Below are 23,402 nucleotides of genomic sequence, written 5' to 3' on the forward strand. Positions count from 1 at the left end.
AGCTATACCCTTGCTTTCTTCCTGTTGTAAAACTAACAGGTAAGAGAACGTAAATATTCCCAGATTAGCTAAACTGAGGAATCATCCTCCTTACCCCTGGCCTTGCAGGAGACATTCAGAGACCAAATGGGATCTCCTCATTAGCAGTGTCAGGCAGAGGGGCTGCCTACACCGTGAGCCTCGGCCGTGCTGTTTTTCATATGTGCTTCTTTGAAGGACACGTGCCTGAACATCTTTAGAACCTCTCAAGCTATCTTTATAATCCACTGCCTCACAATCCATATGGACACCACATAGTCTTGGAAGGAGTTGGTAGAGCTAAAATTGTCCTGGCAAATGATTGGAAAACATCACACTGGCTTCAGTGACCTCTTCTCTCCAATGCCGGCAACATGATATTGGTCAAGAACTTCAATTAGGGGGACAAATGTGTATTATTATCATTTTAAAATTTACAGGTGTCTGTAGCCTTTTAAAGTGTTTTTCAGTGTATTCATGAATCTCCATTTTTTGCTCTGTTTCTGCTTTTCTATATCTCTACTCCAGTCTGAGCTATCCAAACTTGGGGACATCTCCACATGGCCTACTGCCACTTGAAATTCGACAGATCACACTTCCTCTCAAATATAATCCTTTTCCTCTTTCAGTTTCTAGTACAAGTAGTGGTCTCTCAACTAACCAAGATTAAAATGTAGCATCCTACTTTCAGCCATTCTCTTGTAGGCTCCCTCTTCTGTCTTCACCGTATTTCTGACGAGTGTATCTTGTTTTCCTTTTATACTTAACACCTTAATATGACTCGCATTCGGCTCTTTTACCTGCATAGTGCTAATAGGCTTGACCTCATGTGTCCATCCTCCCTGTCTCCCTACTTGAAATCAGGTAAAGTAGGACATTTTGCAAGGCTTCACCAAACGATTGGGCAGGTGAAAACATAAAAATCAGTTTCATATTCCAAGAAATGTGCATCAGAGACACCCAGGACTCTTATTCCATCCTTATCTCCATTAGTTCCCAAGTCTTACTCCAGCCCCGTCCCATCCCTTACCCTCACCACCTTATCCCTGCTGCGGGTGAGCATGTGGTAGGTGAGCATGATGGGAGGACCTGGTGGATGGATGTGTGTGTCACACATCACTTGGTCATTAAAAAACAAAACGACAAAACTAACACTCTAGTTGTTTTTTTATTTTTAACCTGAGACAGAATGTCTCTACATTACAATGGTTGCACTAAAACATAAATATTAAAATGTCAAATTTCCATAACAAACTACACAACCCTGCTAGATTAATTTTCCCACAGCACGACTGCAACATGCCACTCTTCTCAAGGAGACCTAGTGCAAGGTACACACGAGCTCTTTTGTGAGACAGCTTGGATGGTTCAGGTGGCCTGCGAAACCGTCTTGCTGACAGCCATGCTGTCAACACTTCTTCACGCTTACCTTCAACTCCAGACAAACAGTCCTGGCAACTGGATCCCAAAGGTGGCCCAGTCTCCCCATGTTTAGTCCCACTTCTCCTTCTCTCTGAGATGCTCTCTTCCACTCACTCTGTTGCCTCATCTACAGCGACCAGATTCTCATTGACACCCTAAGATTTATGCCAAATACTACCTCTTTTGGGAGTTCTTTCCTCATCATTCCAGCTTCTGTTCAATCTGTCATCCTTTCTCTCCTTTAAACCTTATAACATTTTGTGAACATTGTCTTTCCTTGGTTTACATTACTTATTCTTTTTACCAGAATATAAATTCCTTCAAAGTAAGGACTCTGCTTCATTCATATTCCCCTTATGTTTCCTAGGCTTGAGCAGTTTTCAGTAAATATTTGTTAGCATTAATCAATGCTTAGAGTTCTGTGTTGTCTTTGTATTGATTTTTAAAAAATATTTCTCTAAGTGTGTGTGTGTGTATGTGTGTGTGGTCATTTCGGAACATTTGAAAAATATAAAATATACAAAGAATAAAATAAAAGTCATCTAGTATTCTATTACACAGAGTTAACCAGGCCAATATTTGATGTATATTTCTAATTCTTTTCTTTTATATTCTTTGTTAAAATAAAATTTTTTCCTGGTTTATTGCCTAATATTATATTTTGATTGTTTTCTGTTATTAAGAATTCTTTGAAAATGCCATTTCAATGGCTCTTTAGTATTATATATTATAAATACACTATTCATTTATTCACTCTTTTGTTAAATAAATTTAAATTGTTTCCAGTGTTTTCCTCATTACAAAATATGTACAAAACATTCAAGTACAGAAAATTTTGCCCCAATTAATGATAATTTCTTTATAATTTATTTCTAGAAATAGTATTAGGAGAAATAAAGTATATGCTTTGAGGCTTCTTTCAGGAATGTTTCACCAATTTCTATTTCCTTAACAAAATATGACAGATCCTGTCTTGCCAAACCCTTGCAGCACTGTTTCACCATTACAAACAATCTTGGCCAGTTTCACCTGCCTGATGTAGGCAGGAGTGTCCTGAAATGTTCACTTAAGGATTTCTGCCTAATTACTTTTATAATTTGCTCTTCTGAATTCCTCTGGCTGAAGTTCTGCTGCTTCATTCCCCTTTGGCAATTTTGAATATGAGACCGTTAGCATTTCTGAATGTGTGTTACTAAGGTAGTTTAAAAGTCAAGTGGGAGACCTAATTCATTATTGATATACCGGCTGGGGTTAAAGTAAGGCTGTCTTGCTACAGCTAACACATAGATTGAAGCCACAAGACTCAGGTACAGGTCATAGAAAATTACTATATATTCTATTTTGATTGGAAATGGCACAATTAACTGTGACCTTTGCTTTGTGTTCAGTTTTAATAAAAGAACCTAGTGTTTTTATAAGGTGGTAGGGTTTTTTTTTTTTTTTTTTTTGCGGTACGTGGGCCTGTCACTGTTGTGGCCTCTCCTGTTGCGGAGCACAGGCTCCAGACGCGCAGGCTCAGCGGCCATGGCTCACCGGCCTAGCCCTTCCGCGGCATGTGGGATTTTCTTGGACCGGGGCTCGAACCGGTGTCCCCTGCATCGGCAGGCAGACTCTCAAACACTGCGCCACCAGGGAAGCCCGAGGTGGTAGCTTTGACTTTGGGTTCTCTCCTGCTGTTATAGTTGATTAAAATTGGTACTTCATGGATGGTGAAGAGGTGTGAGAATGGCTTTGTGTCCTGTCCTCTTGGCTGTCTCACCTCCCGCATGTACCAGGCACACACCAGCAGAGACTAACTTAAATAAGTCTTGTGTCTTCGTGTCAAGGCTCTGTTGCTGTGATTCGTTTCAATCTGTTTTCAACCTTCTCTGACAGAAAAAATAGCTAGGGAGAATACCAACTTATTTTGCTCATGAAAGAGAAATCTTCTTGTTCATTCAGTTATGTGATGACTAAACATGGTACAAATTAATTTTCAGTGTTGGTTATACTTTAAGCAACTTTTTTATCTAGGTAGTGCTCTTTCGAGGAGGAATATTTTATATACTATCCCACTTTAAGTTGTCTGTATTTTACTGTACTCAAGACTCAGACATACCCTTCCATATGCAAAGTTGATGTCACTGTGTCACCAGTGTAATTTGAGAGTTTTATCTAGGTATAGGGATTTATCCACTGTAATGTACCAACATTGTGTTCCAGGGTTCCTTACAGTATGGGAAGGGTTGTATTTGAACCAAAGTTAACCAACACCAGATGATCAACTATAAGCACAAGAACACAATAATAAAACAGTGATTTGTCTGGAATTAGAATATACCTGAGATTTTGAGAAAGATTAGTCAGTTCTAGCCCACAAATTTCAGAGACCCTGATCATATAGTCATAATGTACTCTCGTAAGCTTTCTCTCCATAGTAATCCCTCTGGTCTATTTAATAATTCTGATTATGTGGCTGAGAGGAAGGGACAGGAATACTTTTGCTGACAGAGACATTTACCTAATAGGTACGTGGATTTATCCCTGGAACCTAGAAGCCAAGAGTGTTATGGATTACCTCAATACATGTGTTCGAAACATAGCAGGAATAGGAAAAAATGGAATAACATTTGTGTTTTTTCCTGTGGAATTAGTGTATAACCATTATTTAGAAGTGATAATTTACTGGTGAGAGAGGAAGTGAGGTTATTCTTTGTAGATTTAGGCAAGCGAACTATACTGTATTTAAGATTTTTATAACAAAATTAAAAATTGGGAAATGATGGTCTACATTAAAATTACAACAATAAGAACATTACACAATTCTCATTTTCATGTGAGCAGATGACAATCATGTGCCGTCTTGGACGAGGAAAGGATCACTCCTTCCCTTTCTCTAGGCCTGTAGCTTTGTGAGCTGGAGCAGTCCTTGGCCACCACTGGGTTCTGAGTGACCCAGAGAAGTTTCCTCCTAGACCTCTGGAGTGGAAGTTGGAAGACTCTCTCAGTCCAAGCAATCACCAAAGCAATGCAGTCAAATGCCTCTGCCTTCAAAATGTTGGTGTGAGACCTGCTCTCCCTACAGCTCATGTCCACTCACAGTTTAAAGGACATGATAATTTAATACCTGAGGATCCTATAGCAGTTTTCCTAGTTATTTGCATTGAGAAGATAGAGCCCTCCATTGAGCCCCTCTAAGTTTTCTTTTATGTTCCCCAGAAAGGAGAATATCAGGCAACATCACTGCACTTGCACTTGGGCATCATTTCAAATTAACTTAAAAAACAAAACAAAACAAACCAGAGAACACCCTCAGACAAAACTGAAAAAGAACAAAGCTAGCATATCTCTATAATGGGAACTGAATTTTATAAAAGGAGAGTGACAGGGCAAAAGAGACATTATTAGGAGTCCTGGCGCCATGAAATCTTCTTTAGCCAAGTATCGATGCATATAGGATGAAGGAAAGTGGCTATTTTTAAAAATAGAAGTGTTGTAAATGGTATGCATTTGCCTTTGGGTAGAGCACATTCTGTTGATCACCCTTAATAGAAATTCATGTTGACACACTTGTATTCATGATAGACACTTTAAACAATAGCTGACATTTTGCCAGAGGTCTTAAAACAAACAGATACTGTAAAGTTTGCAAATGCAAATCTAAGAACATCAATTTTCAAATTTAACATAAAAAGTTATCTATATTTTAGTGTGTATTTGGATTTAAGATTTTAACCTTTATAAGGGTAAACTCATTTCAAAATGTATTCATATCTCAAAAATTTTTAATTCTAAAAAGAATATCACTTATTAATGGGAAATTAATGTATCCTATTCATCACTCTTTTAAATGATCCATCATGGTTAATCCATGTTTCTTAAAACACTTATTAAAATTAAGACACTGTTTTCTGAGGAATCATAAAAATTTAAATCTGTAATTTACATGCATTTTGTTTCAGAGATTGCTCATCAAACAAAAAGCTTTGCTAAGTGCTTATTTTGGAATACAATGTGATATATCTTTGAAGGCTGACTTGTTTCCTGAAACAGGAATTCACTAGTCATTTTCCAACCATTCGCTTATTTTCTTCTCTTTTCTCCGATGACAAACTCTAAATGTTAAACAAACTGGTTGTAGAAAATGTTAATCATTATTGTTTCCCTACATGTCAGAGCAATTACTTCCTTTTGGTGAAATTTTGTTTCTACACAATTTTTTTCATCTAAGTTCCTTTATTTGATGCCTACCTGGATAGCATGAGGTTTTAATGGACAGTTACAAGTTAAGAGGATGGAGATGAAGCATCCTCCTGCATGTGTACGATTTCAATGTAAACTCTCTTATCTCCATACCAGGGTCAAGATCCTTTGTTTTCAATGTCACTTACATATGGCTTATTTCCAGTCATGAGACGGGCACAGAAAAAGACATACCAATTAGCTGATAATTAAATACTTTCCTGCCTGTCTTCTTGCAGTTTGGCAGAAGGCACTAGTTAGAATGTTTTGGTAAAAATTTTTGTTTCCCTTGTGAAAGCAGTTGAATGACTTGCCTGGATCTGTCTGTCCACTATGGATGGCACTAAATATATGGGATCACAACTATAGTTCCATTCTTTTCAGTTACAGACTCTGTGCAGGGTGCTAGTGGTAGGGAATGGGAGCAGGGCTTTGGAACTAGAACAAACGTGATTTCATTCAGGAATCTTAAGCTTCTGAAGATGGGTACAACATGTAGACAAATAGCTAGTACAACATTCTAAAAGACGGATATGAGGACTTCCCTGGTGGCGCAGTGGTTGGGAGTCTGCCTTCCGATGCAGAGGACACGGGTTCGTGCCCCGGTCCGCGAGGATCCCACATGCCGCGGAGCGGCTGGGCCCGTGAGCCATGGCCGCTGAGACTGCGCGTCCGGAGCCTGTGCTCCACAACGGAAGAGGCCGCAACTGTGAGAGGTCCGCGTACCGCAAATAAATAAATAAATAAATAAATAAATAAATAAATAAAAGACGGATATGAGATTAAAATACTATTTTACCATCTAGAAAGAATACCCTCAATATACATATTTAGCAAAACATTCTACGGTTAGCACCTCAAAGCAGACCAATCGTGGTTTTTTTTTTTTTCAGATACAAGATGAAATTTTACTCATAATGAAATGAATCGCTATAAACTAGACATTTTAAGAAGCTGACACATACCACAAATATCATAAAATCTATACAAATAACATAATATTCTTAATAACTACTTAACACCATCTTTTGTATCTTTTTTCTCTTCACCTTTTGATTGCATATTTTTTATGCTTTCTTTTCAAAGTTTTTATTTTTTTAACATCTTTATTGGAGTATAATTGCTTTACAACGTTGTGTTAGTTGCTGCTGTATAACAAAGCAAATTGGCTATATGTATACATATATCCCCATATCTCCTCCCTCTTGTGTTTCCCTCCCACCCTCCCTAGCCCACCCCTTTAGGTGGACACAAAGCACCGAGCTGAGCTCCCTGTGCTATGCGGCTGCTTCCCACTAGCTATCAAAGCAGACCGATCTTAAGAAGTTTGGACATATCTGAAGGAAGCTAATGTTGATCCTACCTAAGGAACCAGTAGTACCAACTGCTACAATAATCACCTACTTTCTATACCTACTCATACTTTTAGAGAAAGTGATATCGTGTATGTTGCACACATATGAGCCATTATAAAAAACTATTATCATAATTTCAGACTGTTAGAGTTTCATGTCATCTATATAAAACATAACTGAAAAGAAATGGAGCCATACCCCAAGATGCTTAGAGTATTGCTTTTGTCTCTAGGTGGTAAAGTTATCAGTGACTTTTTAAAAATTATATTTTGGGCTTCCCTGGTGACGCAGTAGTTGAGAGTCCGCCTGCCGATGCAGGGGACTTGGGTTCGTGCCCCAGTCCGGGAAGATCCCACATGCCACGGAGCGGCTAGGTCCGTGAGCCATGGCCACTGAGCCTGCACGTCCAGAGCCTGTGCTCCGCAAGAGGAGAGGCCACAACAATGAGAGGCCCGCGTACCACAAAAAAAATTATATTTTATTTTGTGTTCAAAATTTCTACAACAAGCGTGTTTTATATTTATTCTAAAAGCTTCATAAAAGAATAGTCCAATATTTTTGATCCTAGTATAACTTCAGAGGTAGAGTTGTGGAATTAAAGGTGTAATTTCTAGGTGCTGGTGCTACAATTTATCACTAAATGCATTTTGCCATAGCGCATATAGTAGTTGAAACTAAGTGCTACAAAAAGTGCAAGAAAAGAGGAAAAGAAAAACAAACATTAAAAAAGGCCGAATAGATTTAATTCTGAATGGGTGAGTTACAAATACAATTTTTGCCTATGTTCACACTGAGGACAATTCTTAAACCCAGTTGATAAGTTTAAGAAGAAGTTGAGGAACCGTAGACAGTCTGGTTTAGGAGTCCTAGACAGTCTTACTTGTGAAACAAGACCAGAGCTGTGATGTAATAATAGAAAAGTTCATTTTCCTCACATTTATTACCTCAACCTTTAATTACACCAGAAACTATATTGATTTATGTTCTCAAATCTGACAATTTACTCATAGTAGTGTTAATCTTAATACACAATTTTTATATTTCATCAAAATCAGTTAAAAATTTGAGTTACATGCTAATAGTTCAGATTCTCTAATTTTTTTTTTCTCGAATAGCTAGATATTTAGGGCAAACGTATTTTTTTTTTTGCTAGAAATATGTGAATAATTCTCTTATGTATATTTGGTAGATATAAATATGTTTACCCCTCTATATGGTGCCCATGATGCCAAAGTCTCTTGTGTTCATAGTGTTTTTATGCCAATGAGGAGAAGATCAAGGCTTTGCTTTGACTGAGCTCATTTTGCAGTTGTTTGCCATGGCCGTCAACTCTTAAGGAAACCCACCTATTACATGCTGGAAGTACTTCCAAATCCATCTTCTCCCAAAGAAGGATATTTATTTGAGTTTGTGGTCAGCAGAAGCTTGGAGACATGCCGAGTTCCACTAGAGCTTTGGCGGGTCAAGTTTCCATTAACTGAAGAATTCAGGCCAGACAATCTGTACCTCAAGCACAAAGTGTTCTGCTCAAGGAAAAACGAATGGAAGTAGGTGAATTGGCAAAAGCTTTTGGAAGGTAGAAATTCTATTAACTCTTTTCAGCCCATTTTGGCTATATTCTCACTAATTGCAAAGCACTTATTTCCTTGTCTCCAGTGAAGAGCAGTGTGGCCAGAGCCAATGATCAACATACTGTATATTCTTAATATTTTGATTATTATTTTCTACTATGTAGTGTTATTTAGGGCCAAACAATTGCCCAATAAACTATATTATAAAATTACCACTGCGGTCATTTCCACGTGTGTAAAGTGGGAGTTAATATGGTAGCTCAGCACCAAGAAGGTGAGCTCAATGAGTGGCACCAATGGGGAGCCATTAGCAGTCCTGTTAAATATTGTTCCCATGTTGCAGATAAATTGTAGCTCAGAGAATGTAAATAGTTGACTTAAATAATAAATATCAGAATGTATTTCATTTAATAAATATTCATCTAGCTTACACACACATTCACATACACAGGTTTTCAAAATGCTGGGAGTAGAAGGATGAATCAGGCACAGTCTGGATCAGCATTCAGTGCACAAAGCAGAAATCTCTCTGCATAGTTCAAGGAAAAATGGATTTAAATGCAGTGAGTGAGTGCTTAAAACCTCACTGGAAGAGCAGGAGGAATGAAAATTACGGAGGACTGTGACTGCTCTCTTGGTTTTGAGGTCCCAACCCTGCAGATGTGATTCAGAGGTCAAGAAACTGATGTCTTCACCCTCTTACTGCAAATGTCCCAGCAGACTTTTACCTTCCAAAGGTGGTAACTAGAAAGTGGAAGGTGGTGTGCAGATACTACTGTAAACAATTGCTCTTCTAGAGCTTGCTTAGCAGCTGTCATTGCACAGGAAGGTGACTGCTGCCTCCCTTTAGTCCTTTAAATCTTATTCAAGTGCATCTCATTGACAGATCTCACCTAGTCAGAACCCTAGCTAACATAGATTCCTGTTTTAGCCTTCCATCCCCTGCTCTGTTAGGTGGGGCATGAAGTAGGTGGAAATGGATGCCAGGCCCAGCACCAACAGACCATATGGAACACACAACCTCTGCACTCAAAGAGCTCACAATTTAGTAGTGGAGGCAGATAAATAAAGAGACAATTTTAGTATCATGGCAAGTGCAGTGATGGACTTAGGCACTGTGATGGTAGAGATGGGCTTTGATGTGAGAGCAGTGGGATAAGTCAGGAAAAGGATCAAAAGAGCTTCCTGGAAATGGTGTTGCCTGAGCTAATTCTTAAGGGATTAGTAAGAGCAGATGATACAAAAAGGGAGGGATGCATATGGGTAGGAACAGAATCAACAAGTGATAAAACAGCATGTGAACATGAACAGACATGAAGGGGATGGGGGGAAGTGACATGGTACTAAGGAGTGGAATGGAGGTAGTGAGTTTCGGATTTTACTGTGATCACACTAGCATCATATGGAAGGTGAATATGAAAACATGAAGCTACACAGAGGTGGGGGTATAAATACTGCAAGACCTGAGGTGTGATCAGAAATAAAGGGGATCAGACTTCTGGTTTCCAGTTCCTAATATAAACAGCTTGGAAGTCACCACTCTGTCCTAACAAGGAAAAGACTGAACAGACTGAAAAATCAACAACTATTCTTAGATCTATAAAAGTGGTGTGAGGACACAGGGCAATCCCCTACCCCCCAGGATTAGAGAAACAGGTGAATACAGGGAGTCTTGGCTTATTGGGGCAGAAAGTCATGATCAGAAACCTACGTGGGAACCAATCTGGGGAAGGACAGCCTGAATTGTTAATGACGAATTGCTGGAGCCTCATTGTATAAAATGCTGAGAGTTAAAGCTCCAGGGAGAGGAGCAGGTATAGGGGGGCCTTCCACACTTTTGTGAGATTTACCTCCAGGACCTTGACCAAGTTCTCACCGTAAATATTTGAGAAAAATCTCCTTGTGTTTGCATCAGGAGGAGGGGAAAAGGGACCATTTTTACATATGCCAGAGTACTCTGCTCTACTCATCAAGGCTTGCTCTCAGGAGAAACCAGGTAACCAGAACCTAACCTGCTGGGGTATTATTAGAGCTTAACTGACCTGTGGGGGAGGGAAACTCCCAACTTTAGTCTTCCATATGGGAAAAAGCAAATACCCAACTCCAGGTACTTTAGCCATCCTGCTCCACCCAAGCGGGGAGAAAAAAATCAAGAAACACTTGTGAGTTAACAGTCCAGAGGCACATGATCATTAAAAGCCCAAGAGCTAATCCATTGGACCATAGAATGCTTTACCTTCCCCCACCTCTTACCATTTTATTACTGAAGGCCTTTTACAATAGTTCCTTTTACCTGGTACATCATGCCTGGCTATCAAGAAAAAATTATAAGTCATAACTGAAAAAAGGTGGTAAACAAAATTTGAAGAGACAGGGTAAGCATCTGAATGAGACATGGCAGGGATATTGGAATTATTAGACTGGGAATTTTAAACTATGATTAATATGCTAAGGGCTTTAATGAATAACTAGACAGCATGCTAAAACAGCTGGACAATGTAAGCAGAGAGGAGGAAATCCTAAAAAAGAACCAAAAAGAAACGCTAGCGATCAAAAACTGTGACAGAAATGAAGAATGCTTTTGATAAGCTTTTCAGTAGACTGGACACAGCTGAGGAAAGAATCTCTGAGCTTGAGGATATATCAATAGAAACCTCAAAAACTGAAATGCAAAGAGAACAAAGGGAAAAAAGAACAGAACAGAATATCCAAGGACTGCAGGGCAACTACAAAAGGTGTACCATGTGTATAATGGTAATACCACAAGGAGAAGAAAAAGAGAAAGGAAATGAGTGATATCACACTGAGGAAAGGAAGGAATCAAGTATTATGTCCTTGCTTTGGACTTTGATACTTTGATACCTTTTTAACACAGAGGTACAGTTAAGTCAGAATTTTAACCTAGGTCTACTTGATTGCAAAGTCAGTGCTTTCCTTTCTCTTTCACACTGCCTTAACTGTGATTTGGTACTGACCAAGTCATTCTGTATTGAAAGATGTGTCCAAGGAATCCATGGCATCATGTGTAAGTTATGTGTTTACATGTGTATATTCTTTGTTCGCAGTAGAAGGCATGACCTCAAGTGGTTCTCAAAGTTTAAAAATCACTGAGCTAAGACTTCTGGCTTAAAAACCTGATAGCTGGTGTTCATTCAGTTTTGTTCTAGAGATCAAATGCTCACTCAGGAGTATATTTTAAAAGTGTACTAAGTAGTTCTGCTTTAGGTAGTGCTGTAGGTTAAAAATTCTTAAAGATCTCCCTGCCATGAAGCACCAGGGTGTTGAATAAATCACAATGAAAATACGTCTAGGTGCTCTACTGAACTCTGTGAACATAAAACAAGTCCCAACAGAGACAAACACATGGAGTCTATTGGAAAGAAACAGAATAAGGGAAGCTTGAGTGGTTCTGGAGGCCAATGTTGACTGTAGGAACCTAGAGTTTGGGAGAGTAATGATTGCTGGGGGTGCACGGTGGGCAGGAGAAGACGTGAGGCCTGCACACACTGAGGGCAAGTTGGGGACTGGATGTGAGAACCTGCATTCCTCCAGGTGCTGCATCCTTAGGGAAAGGTTGTGCTGGGGAAATCCCTGCTGGCCAGGAAACATTTAAGGAACCTCTCTGCCTCTCCCATATCCAGGGATAGAACCTAGTGGGAGCTAATATAGGTCTTGTCGGGACAAAAGCATCCTCAAACTATCTCTTTCAGGATTCCCAAGGATTAATATTAGCCAAATATGATCCACCATAAACAAGATATCATGAACAAGACCAGCAGAGATAACAAATTCAGGCCCTCAAGGACCCAGAAACAAAACACCTCTGTGTAAAATGGTTATGTTATCAAACAATGTTATTAATGATGGAATTAAAATAAGCAAAGACGAAGCAACTAACAAATTAAAGTGTCACGAGAATCTATTTTACACCCACTAGATTGGCAGAAGTTAGAAAGATGGGTAATACCAAGTGTAGTATGTGGAGCAGCCAGAACTTTCCTGCATTACTGGGGGAAAGAAGAGTATAAATTGGTGCAGTTTGCTCCTAACAATTTTGTAAAGTTGAACTGTATACACTCTATGACTCAACGTTAACACTTTTAGATAAATACCCTGCACATACACCTGAACGTGCACAAGAGACACTTCTGAGAATGAAGTCTGCAGAGCAGCTGTGTTGGTGATAGCAAAACAAACCGAAAATTTGGAAAACAATGTGCAGGGACAGGAGAAAATAAACTGTGGTGTTCCATACAATGGTATGCTATACAACAGTGACAATGAACTATAGCTATGCACAACGTGTTTAAATTTCAGATACAACGAACCGCAAAAACACTGTTACCCGACCACATTGACTATGACATTTTTATAAAGCTTAAGTACTTAAAAAACTTAACAGTATGTTTTAAGGGATATATATATATATATATATATATATAAAATATATAAAATATGCAAAATAAAAATATAATATTTATATATTTATAACATTTATAAAATAAAATATTGATATAAGCAAGAGAAATCCTTATATTTGAAATACAATGTGAAATTTTAAAATGTGGGGGAAATGAAAGAATATATAAATACAGTGATCTTCAAGGTTACCAATTATATTCTATTTCTTAAGCTGAGTGGAGGGCACATATTAGTATTCTCTTTATTGTATATACATTATTTATCTTCATTTTATGTATAAAAATGTCATAATTTTAAAAGACACTATGAATCATATATACATATATGATTCATATATCCCCTCTTTTCTGGATTTCCTTCCCATGTAGGTTACCACAGAACACTGAGTAGAGTTCCCTGTGCTATACAGTAGGTTCTCATTAGTTATCTATTTTATACGTAGTATCAATAGTGTATGTATGTCAACCTCAGTGTCCCAATTCATCCCCCCCCATTTCCCCCTTGGTATCCATATGTTTGTTCTCTATGCCTGTGTACGGTAGAAACTAACACAACATTGTAAAGCAACTATACTCCAATAAAAATTTTTTAAAAAGTAACCTGCTATGTGGAAGTCAGATGTATTTTTTCACATGAAAATAAAAGCATATTTAGCTGAAAAAATAAAAAAATTAAAAGACACTATGTCTGCATTTCTACCTGATTCATTTCTGTTTTGTAATACTCTTGATGAATGAAAGCTACAAATTTATAAAAGAAGTAAGACATTGACATAAAATAAGACACAGCTTACGAATGTATTTATTATTTGAAGTACTGTGGTTTTTTCGTAGTGTGTTATTCTCAAAGATAGAAATTTTGTTGCAGAAAAAATGTTTGTTGACTCTAAAAATCAATATATAAAATCACTAATGAATTTCTAATGCTCATAAGTGTCCCCTAAAAACAAAATAATTTAATGATGTTACACCATGCATGTTTTTAAATCTTTTGAATCTTGTTCAAGAGAAAATTTAAATTAAGAAAATAGATCTACAATTATTTCAGTTTCTTCTCTTTTGTTCCTGTTTATGTTCTCAGTAGAATCTAGATGTATGCCAATTATTATGATGCCACTCAAGAGACACTTCCAGTGGTACAGTTTTTTAAAGGAGACTTTTGTAGTCAGTTCAGCGTGGAATGTTGAACCAGTAGCAAAATCTATGTCCATTTACGTAGAATCCGTAGCACTGTCAAATGGTGTAACTTATTTGGCTTAAGGATTCTCTTCAGATTTGGGGGTGGACTTGAGATGCACCTATTTAGTCACAGAGAGGAGGAAAACACCTCTACATCACTTCAGATGCAAACCTTACATGGTTGAGTTCTTGCTGAAGGAGAGGCTGGCTTTGTGATAGCCCCGTTTTCCTCCTGTTGGGTGAGCTCAGAGGGTTTAACTTTCATTTAACTTGGCAAAATGCATGTGCAAATTTCTTACACTACAATTCCAGGTTTTTATTTTGCTTAAGCGTGTTTCCTTTTTTTGTAGTTGGAATAAGGAAAGGAGAGTGTTTATAGTAAAGTTGGTAATAAAATAAAGAGAATAAAGTGAGTTTTGATATCTGACTGTCCTCACATTATAGATAACTACATTGAAATTTAATAAAACATTTTAATTTAAATACATTTTAATAGACACTTATCTAACATAGATTCATTATTTGACAAATTTCTAAAGTCTTTTACATATATTTCTTGGTCTATAATGACTGTTAGCAGTTTGCAGGCTTAAAACGTGGCACTCCTAAAAATGCTGAAATTCCTATCAACAACCTATTCTTGAGAAAGATGTGCTTTATTCCATATTGCTTCAGTTTCTGTATGAAAGTTACAATGATTAATTGCAGTAAGGTTCTTCCTAAGGTTCTTCCTTCTTTCTTCTCCTTAGCTATACACATAATCATTTAAGTGTACGGAATAACAAATTTGTATACCATATGGCCTTCCCTAAACCTCCTCAGTGTTTTAAAGCGTGTTTTGATTTTTTTTCCCCGCCATGTTACTCTAGGATAGTTTCCCAGCACGATTTGGAGGAATTCATTTTGTCAACCAACCATGGTATATCCATGCCCTGTATACCGTGATCCGGCCTTTCCTGAAGGAGAAGACTCGGAAAAGGGTATTTGTTTGCTTCTTTGTTTTTTTATTTCCTTTCTGCTCCCCCGTTCAATAAATTATGATGCATACTGTATGTATAACATGTGCTGTGGTAAAATGTGTTTCTGTATTGAATATAACTCTAAAAGATAACATAAAAGATATTTTACAAAATGTAAAAACTTGTGATTAATTCTGAACAGTGTATCTGTGAAAGAAATACTTAAAAACTAGCTCTCTTTCTTTTCCACAAATGGGGAACATTTTAGCACATTCATTATACATTAAAGCCTCAGTTTAAAAGTAAAAAAAATTATACCGTGTTACTATATTGTTATTGGTACACTTAATTTCAAGTAGTATGCAGGGAAAAGTTATAATTTTTTATGTTATAAATAGGCGTTAGTTATTTCACAATATGTATTACATTGAATATAGTGAATTTTGTGATCTCTAATATAATTTTGTAGTGATTGTCTTGATCAATCACACATTTCAGAAAGAATACTAATATATAGAAATTTTAATATCTCTTTAAATTACAAGTTACTTGAATTCCAAGATTCAGTTTTATCCAACAATGAGGATATTCAAAGTAGGTTCCAAAATAATCATTTTTCTGAGAATAAGAATATTTATATAAATTATTTAATGCAGTGCATGGCACATTGTAAATACCGAACACATTTATCACTATTGATAATATTTTAAAATGCATTTTAATGTACATTATTTCATTTTATCCTCCAAACATCTCTGAAAAGTAAACTTAGTAAGCATCATCTCCTATTGAAAAGCTGAGGAAAGTAAGTCTTAGGATGGATAAATAACTTGCTTATTCATTTACACAGCTGTAAAGTTGTAGAGTTAACATTTGAATACAAATAGCTCTGCATTTAGAGATATTTTTACCACTGTGCTGTGACCAATTTTCAAATGATTAGTTCCACAGGAAAATATAGTTACTTCTAAATCCATAGGGAAGATAATTTTCCATGTTTCTCATGAATGAGAAGGCACTTCAGGTATCTCAGTGCCATAAAAGCCTTACTGTGAGTGTGAAAGTGAAATCATTGTTAGTATGTGTCGGTGTCAAACATTTGTGAACAGAGAGTTTTCTGTTTATGAATTTGTTGAATATGTTTTAGTAATTTAGGAGGAAGAATTCTGTAAACAATTATAATTTATATTAGGAATTATTTCTACCACCAAGATTCATATTAATTTACATTTTATAATTTGGAAAAATGTATTGATGTGCCTCAGAAAAAACACTTTCAGCATTGTTTTATGAAGGGATGATCAGGTGATCCAAAATACCTGCTGGGGCTTTTAGCACAAATTGTACTAATGAATGCTTTTGTAGTGTTCACGCTATGCCGTGTGCTGTTCTAAGTACTCTTGGTATGTTAACTCATTTAGTCCCTCCAACAAAGCTTTAGGGTAAGCATTGTTATTTTCCTCCTTTTATAGATGGGAAAATGAGGCATAGAAAGTGAAACCATTTGCTCTAAATCACAGCTAGGAGGTAGTAGAGCTGAAAATGTGGATGTATTGGGAAGACTGTTCCAGGTAGAGGGACTAGCAAAGGCAATGGTCCTTAGGTAGAAACAGGCCTGGAATATTTGACAAACAGCAAGGAGGCCAGAAAAGCTGGAGACGAATAAGCTACTGGGGAGGATATTAGGGGACTGGATGGGCAGGAGCATAGTGTGCCCACTCACAGAGGGTCTTGTACACTGTCGTAAAGATCTGGGCTTTCAGTCAGAGTGAAATGAGGAGCACTTGAAAGACTTTGAGTGCAGGAGTGACTTGTTGTGACATGATTTTGACATGATTTTGCTCTGTTGAAAAGACTGAAGAGTTTCAAGTCTACAAAACAAGGAAAGTTCTAGGTTTGGGGGTTATTTGATGGAATTTGATGATTTTGACAATGCCTACAAGAATGCATTGCTAGCACTATTCCAGATGGAATTGAGGTATTTGAATTTTACCATTTTAATTAAAACTATATGACTTGGAAATTTTTGTATGAGAAAATAATTATAGATTGAAACACCTTTAATTTTTAAGTATATAATCAATGCACAATGCAACGTTATTATATTTCCTTACTGGAATCCCAAGTGATTCAGCATTACAGTATTACTCAAACGACTTATAACACAGATGCTGTAAATCTATGTTCTGAAAAACTGGTAAAAGGAAACCTAGGAAAGAGTCGTGAATCCTCTTTCACAGTAGACATTTAGCTCTTCATTTTCTTAAATTAAATCAGACTTTGAGTTTCCAACATACTGGGCTGATGGGAATGTCAACCTTAGGGGTTGACAGGGGTCCCTTCTCAAAATTTCACCAGTGTCTAGAATCTTTCATGTAGAGCCTAACTTCCCATCCATCATGGCCACTTTTGACATGCTCACTGTTCAAGCTAGTATTAGTTCCTTGAATTAAGGTCTCCTTCTGCTCCAGCAGAAGGAGATGCTTCAGCATCTTTACTGAAGCCAGAACCCAATGGCGAGGTTTCAGTCCACTACCCTAGTGCACTCTTCAGCTGGTCCACAGATGTGGTCCTGCCACACCCCAAGAGCTGACAGGAAACAGGTTTTCCTGCTAGTTGTCACAAATTTCCACTTCTTCCTCAATCGTGGGCTTGCTATTCTATTCCTTGCTAATTCTTAAAAATATTATACCCTCTTTCTACCATAATTATGGTCAGCTACCATAATCTCTTCAATGGCACGGTTTAGGAAAATAAAATTTTTTTAAATTTAAAAGTTCAGCCTAAGTATAATTGTAAGGTAATCTGAGGCAAAGGAGACCCAAAGAACCAGACTTCTTGCATGAAATGGAGGAAGAAAAAATATACACGGGGGAGAATATAGTAAAACTTCAATAAATGATGAGACAAATGTGTGCATGGCATATTCCAGCAGGGTGTGAGTAGTAGGAGATGTGCTCACAGAAAGAGTTCATAGAGGATCTTATAGGACTTACTCTAAGAGAAAGAAGAAGGCAATGGGGGATTATGAGCAGAATAATGTGACCTGATGGATGTTTTAACATGGTCATTCGGTCTGCTGTGTTGAGAATAGAGTGTTGGTGGCAAGAGTGGAAGTCAGGAGGGCAGTTAGGAGGCAGTAACACAGTGTGAAGGATGATGGGAGTTGTGTTAGGGTTGTAAGGGTGGAGTTGTTCAGATGTTTGAATTCAGGATAGATTTTGGAGGTAGTACCAAAAGAATTTACTGACAACTTAGATTATGAGAGAAGTAAAAGATGAGTCAAATGTTTTGGCCTGAGAAACTAGAAGCATATTTGTACGATTAACTGACATTGAAAATAGGGAGGAGTTGATTTGGGGGAGAGAATTATAAGTTCAATCTTGGATATGTTAAGCTCCAGGTGCCCATTTACCATTTAAGTGGAGGTGTGACATAGGGAGTAGAAATACCAATATGGAGTTCAAAAGAGAGTTCTGGCTTCAAAATATAAATTTTCAGTGTATGGACAATACTTAAAGGCACTAGACTGAATGACATCACCAAGGAGTGAGTATAGTTAGAGAAGAGAATAAATCCGAGAACTGAAGCCTGGAGCTCTCTGATGTTAAGATGCTGGGGAGGTGAGGAATAACCAGCAAAAGAGTCTGAAAAAAGCATCTATCAAATAGAAGGAAACCAAGAGATCCTGGGAGAAAGTGTTTCAATGAGGAGAGCCATCTACTATATCCAGTGCTGCTGAGAGTTTAAGGAAAATAAGGACAGAGAATTATTGGACACTGAATTTAGCAGTGAGAAGGATCTTGACAAGAGCTATTTTCATGCAATGGTGGGAGGCAAAGCCTATTTGGATTCGATTCAGGAAAAATGGGACAAAAGTACTTGGACAATGAATATAGATGACTCCTTTGATGAGTTTTGCAATGAAAGGAAGGAGAAAAATAGGATAATAACTGGAGGTAAGGTCAAGAGAGGTTTTATGCATCTGTATGGTGGGGGAGGGAAGAGTAGAGTTGGCATGTTTGTTCTTTGATGGGAAAGATACAGAAGAGGAGGAAATCTGATGATGTGAGAGAGACAAGAGAGAATTGTTTGGGAAATATAACTGAGTGGAAGAGAGAATGAATTCTAGTGCACAGGTGGAGGGGTTGGCCTTTGTAGAGTTTATTCTTCCATTGTGCTGGGAGCAAAGGCAAAGCATATGGACACAGATGCTAGTGGGTGGGTCTCATCTGGTTGCCCTATTTTTTCAGGGAAAGAGGAAACAAGACCAAAGCTGAAAGTGATGTTGAGGGAGGAGGGAACAGAGTGTTAGTGAAAAGAGAAGTAGTGTGAATTACATTTACTTTTCTAAGGATTTATTACCTAACTCTTGCATGACTTGAAAGATAAGGTTTCTGACATGAAGTAGTACATCTGATGAAATAAAGGTTGTATACCTAATAAAGTAGGGATTTCAGGTGCTAGAACTTAATTTTCCCAGGAAAATTATAAGAGTGAGAGCGAGAGCGAGAGCGAGAGAGAGAGAGAGAGAGAGAGAGAGAGAGAGAGAGAGAGAGAGAGAGAGGGAGAGAGAGGGAGAGAGTGTGTGTGTTTTCCTGTTGTGCTCTGTAAGTAGGAAGGGGAAGGTGTAAAGTGCAATTAACCTGATTTAACTTGGGGAAGACAGTATCTTCCACCTCTGTAAGCCCCACATTGTGTATTCCACCAGCCACTTGCTGTGATCATTTTGACCAGTGACCCAATCTCAGATGCTTTTATACTCTTCCACAATTTGTTGAAATTATTTGTTGACTGGTGACTCCCACTCCTCTCATTTTATTTGATATAGACTAGTCTTTGTTTTCCAGTATATTTACTTCCATGGATTCTAAAAGTATGGAAAGCAAGATGAACCTCTGTTCATCTTGAACCTGAAGTGTGAGATTTCTAAGCCACTTATAAATTATAATCTTTAAATAAATATAAAAGTTTATATGAGGTGACAAGAGTACTTTATCAGAGAAGACTGATCTGAAGTCTTGAGATTGAAATGAAAGAAGAGGAAAGAGGTAGCAATTTATGGAGAAACAAATCTTGAGTATGTAGCTTAAATAATTCTCCAGTTCAACCAAAAGCTGTATGTAGAGAGTGATAAGAATAATTAACAGATGCACACAGCTTTACAGTTTCAACTCATTCCACTTCTGATTTGAATGATAACCATGGAAATCTCTAGCAGAGAAGATGCTGGCAACATTATAGAACATTGGTCCTTTGGGATGTGAAACTTCAGTCAACCTTTCATTGTGATGATGCTAATCTACTTTTATTTACATCACATACTTTGTATTATAAAGCAGTAATTTAGTGGTTACAGTATTCTTATTTTTACCGAAGATAAAGAGAAAGCCATACTGGTGACAGCTTTTGGGTTTAATAACGTGAATGGGCTCAGCAGTTGTTGAGTCCTTATGAGAAGAGTCTTTTAACAGCATTCATTATGCACATCATCAGCTTTGTATAGCTAACACCAGGATAATGTGCAGATCAACGTGCACATTAGATTCTGCTCATGTTCCCAGCTATGAAGCAGGAAACGAAATTTCTTGTTCCAGTTCTTTAAACCAATAATGATCTGGCCTTCTAGAAGCTACCTAAAATCCCTGAGCCTCAGGATTTTTATATGAAGTATTAGGATTACAGAACCAGCCTTCCTGTTTCACAGAGTAGATGAAGGGCTTAAATATTTTAACAGACATGGAAAACTCTTGCTTTGACTTTCCTATCCTCAATCCTCCATCCCCCCCACCCCCCGCCCAGTTCCCAAAATCTGGGTGATATTTATTCTCCTCTGTGTGTTTTCTCCCACCCTCTTCTTGCATTTGTAGATATTTTTGCACGGTAACAACCTGAACAGTCTGCACCAACTAATTCATCCTGAGATTTTGCCCTCTGAGTTTGGAGGAATGCTCCCCCCTTATGATATGGGAACCTGGGCAAGAACACTGCTAGACCACGAGTATGATGACGACAGTGAATACAATGTGGACTCCTACAGCATGCCTGTGAAGGAGGTAGAGAAGGAACTCTCCCCCAAGTCCATGAAGAGGTATGCTGGAGGTTGCTGGGAAGCGGGCTGGGCCAGGGTGGGGACACCTGATACAACTCCAGATTTTATATTTTTCTGAAGTAGCTATTTGATGACATTTTAAAGCCTTTCATGCTCCTATGATTGGATGTCTAAGGAGTTTCAAGTCAAAGATAAATTCATTCAAGGTAACCTCAACTCAATGTTGCTCCAAATTCACAATCCAGCTGGCCCCTTAGAAGTCAGCCAATCCAGTGGCTTTTCAAACTGTTCTTTAAGGTTCTGGTTGAGTGCCTCAGGGCAAGCAGGTAGCGGGTGGGGACAGTGCCCATCTCCACTGCGGTGAGACTGACTATCTAAACAAATTTTTGGACTCCTGTGTAAGATTTCATTTGAAGGAAGGGATCCATAGAGCGAACAGACACACACTTCAAACACTAACATTCAAAGCTTACGTTCTTTTTTCAGCATCTCTGCCAAGTTTCTGTTTAAAAGTTTCTGTCTAGCCATTCCTGGGGAAAAACACTGTCTTTCCCTACAGCTTTAATCTTTACAGAATTCACTGTTGAGTCAGAATCTGATTTCCTGCTTTGACTCTCATAGTGTTATTAGGCCTGTTTTCTTTCAGTCAATGGGTATTTATTCAACACATGCTCTGTAATAAAAACTTTCCTAGGCGTTTTGTATCCAATATGGGTAAAACATATGTCCAGCCATGATCTACTGGTGATCGAGGGCAAGGGGGTTGCCAGACACACACAAATGCGTAACTGCCTCTGAGTTTGCATTCTGTAGCAATTAGATGAAGACATCTAATTCTTATGCTACCCCAGGCCACACCAGCCCAGCGTTCATTTGGATCACAAATATTATTTCTTGGTTCATTTCCTATCCTGGAAATATAGGAACCACAGCTCCTACAAGTCTCTCTTCACGTAATTCAGGGAGGACACAAGGGCATCTCCCATGTCATTGCAAACACTATCTTGCATCCTTCTCTGAGGAAAGCCTTAGGGTCATTCGGTCACCACTGACTCATGCAGTGGCATCTTTGAGACTGGCCTCTTTTATTTGCTGCTGCAGCTGCTGCTGTTCTTGGGGGGCAGGGTGTGATGCCTTTCTCTCCCCAGGCTGCTCCACAACTCCTTGGAGAGAACGGAAAGGCCAGGAACATCTTCAACTTTAATTTCTCCACTAATTGACAAGCTTATCTTTAAATCAAGTTTGGGCTTTTCAACTCCCTCCTCTTAAAACAAGGCTTCCTAATTTGAGTTATATGCTCTTCTCACCAAAGGGGTTCATTGATGGACTCTCAAAGTGGTCTGTAAAGTGATAAAAGTTGTATTCAAAACTGTGTGTGTATATGTTTGAATGTATGTATGTATATATAGATATATAAATGTATATATAGTGCTTTTTTTTTCTGGAGAGAAGGCATATTTCATCAAATTCTCAAAGTTGTCTAAGACAAAAATGGTTAAAAGCCATTACCTAAGAATAGGTTCCTTCTGATAAAAATTAAAATTCTAACAGTGATAATTGTTACAATCTACCATTTTTAATAAACTTCTCATGAGTTAGGCCCTTACTAGGTACTTTTTTGGTAACATTCACTTATTTAATTCTCACAGCAACCTTGTTAAACAGATATTCGTATCCCCAAAGTCACATAGTCTATATGTGATGGAACAAGGTTCCAATCCATGAGGTACAGAGTCTTTCATGTTGTTGATATACATCTTGTCTACTCTTCTGTGACAGCATGACACAGAGTGCCCTCACTGTAGAACTGAGCTTCAGGAGGATTTGGAGACAGCTCTCATAGGTGTCCCTTAGTCTTTTCCTTTGCCAGCTAGCAATGCTCATTTCCTTTAGCCCCTCCTTCTGTGACTTGTTAACTAATGTGGTCCCCTCCTCTGAGCACACCTCTCTCCATATCCTCTACAGCCTTAGCTGCATCCCCATCACCTACACTTCCTCCAAAACTTCCTACCTGCTCTCTTTGCCTCCACCTTTACCCTGCTCCCCTACCTTCCATTTATTATATTATCCATGTGGCAGTCAAAATAATATTTTAAAAATGTAAATCAGATCATTTCACCTCTCTGCTTTGAATTTCTAAGTGACTGCTGATTATACAATGAATACAATCAACTCCATATCGAGACTTACAATATGCTGCATGA

At 38.0% G+C, this 23,402-nt stretch overlaps 1 protein-coding gene across 2 annotated transcripts in view; it reads left to right on the top strand.

Moving 5' to 3' along the window:
- CLVS2 (clavesin 2) overlaps nucleotides 1-23,402 on the top strand; it is a gene marked incomplete at its 3' end in the record, with an annotated part of 64,830 nt that overhangs the window by 36,530 nt on the left and 4,898 nt on the right. For both annotated transcript variants that reach the window (XM_082668587.1, XM_082668588.1), the window contains exons 4-5: nucleotides 15,057-15,167; nucleotides 21,017-21,237. In XM_082668587.1, the coding sequence (XP_082524713.1) occupies nucleotides 15,057-15,167; nucleotides 21,017-21,237 (332 nt within the window). The remainder of the gene's footprint in view (nucleotides 1-15,056; nucleotides 15,168-21,016; nucleotides 21,238-23,402) is intronic.

This window comes from Grampus griseus (assembly GCF_964374135.1).
Source record: "Grampus griseus genome assembly, chromosome: 13".
NCBI lineage: Eukaryota > Metazoa > Chordata > Mammalia > Artiodactyla > Delphinidae > Grampus > Grampus griseus.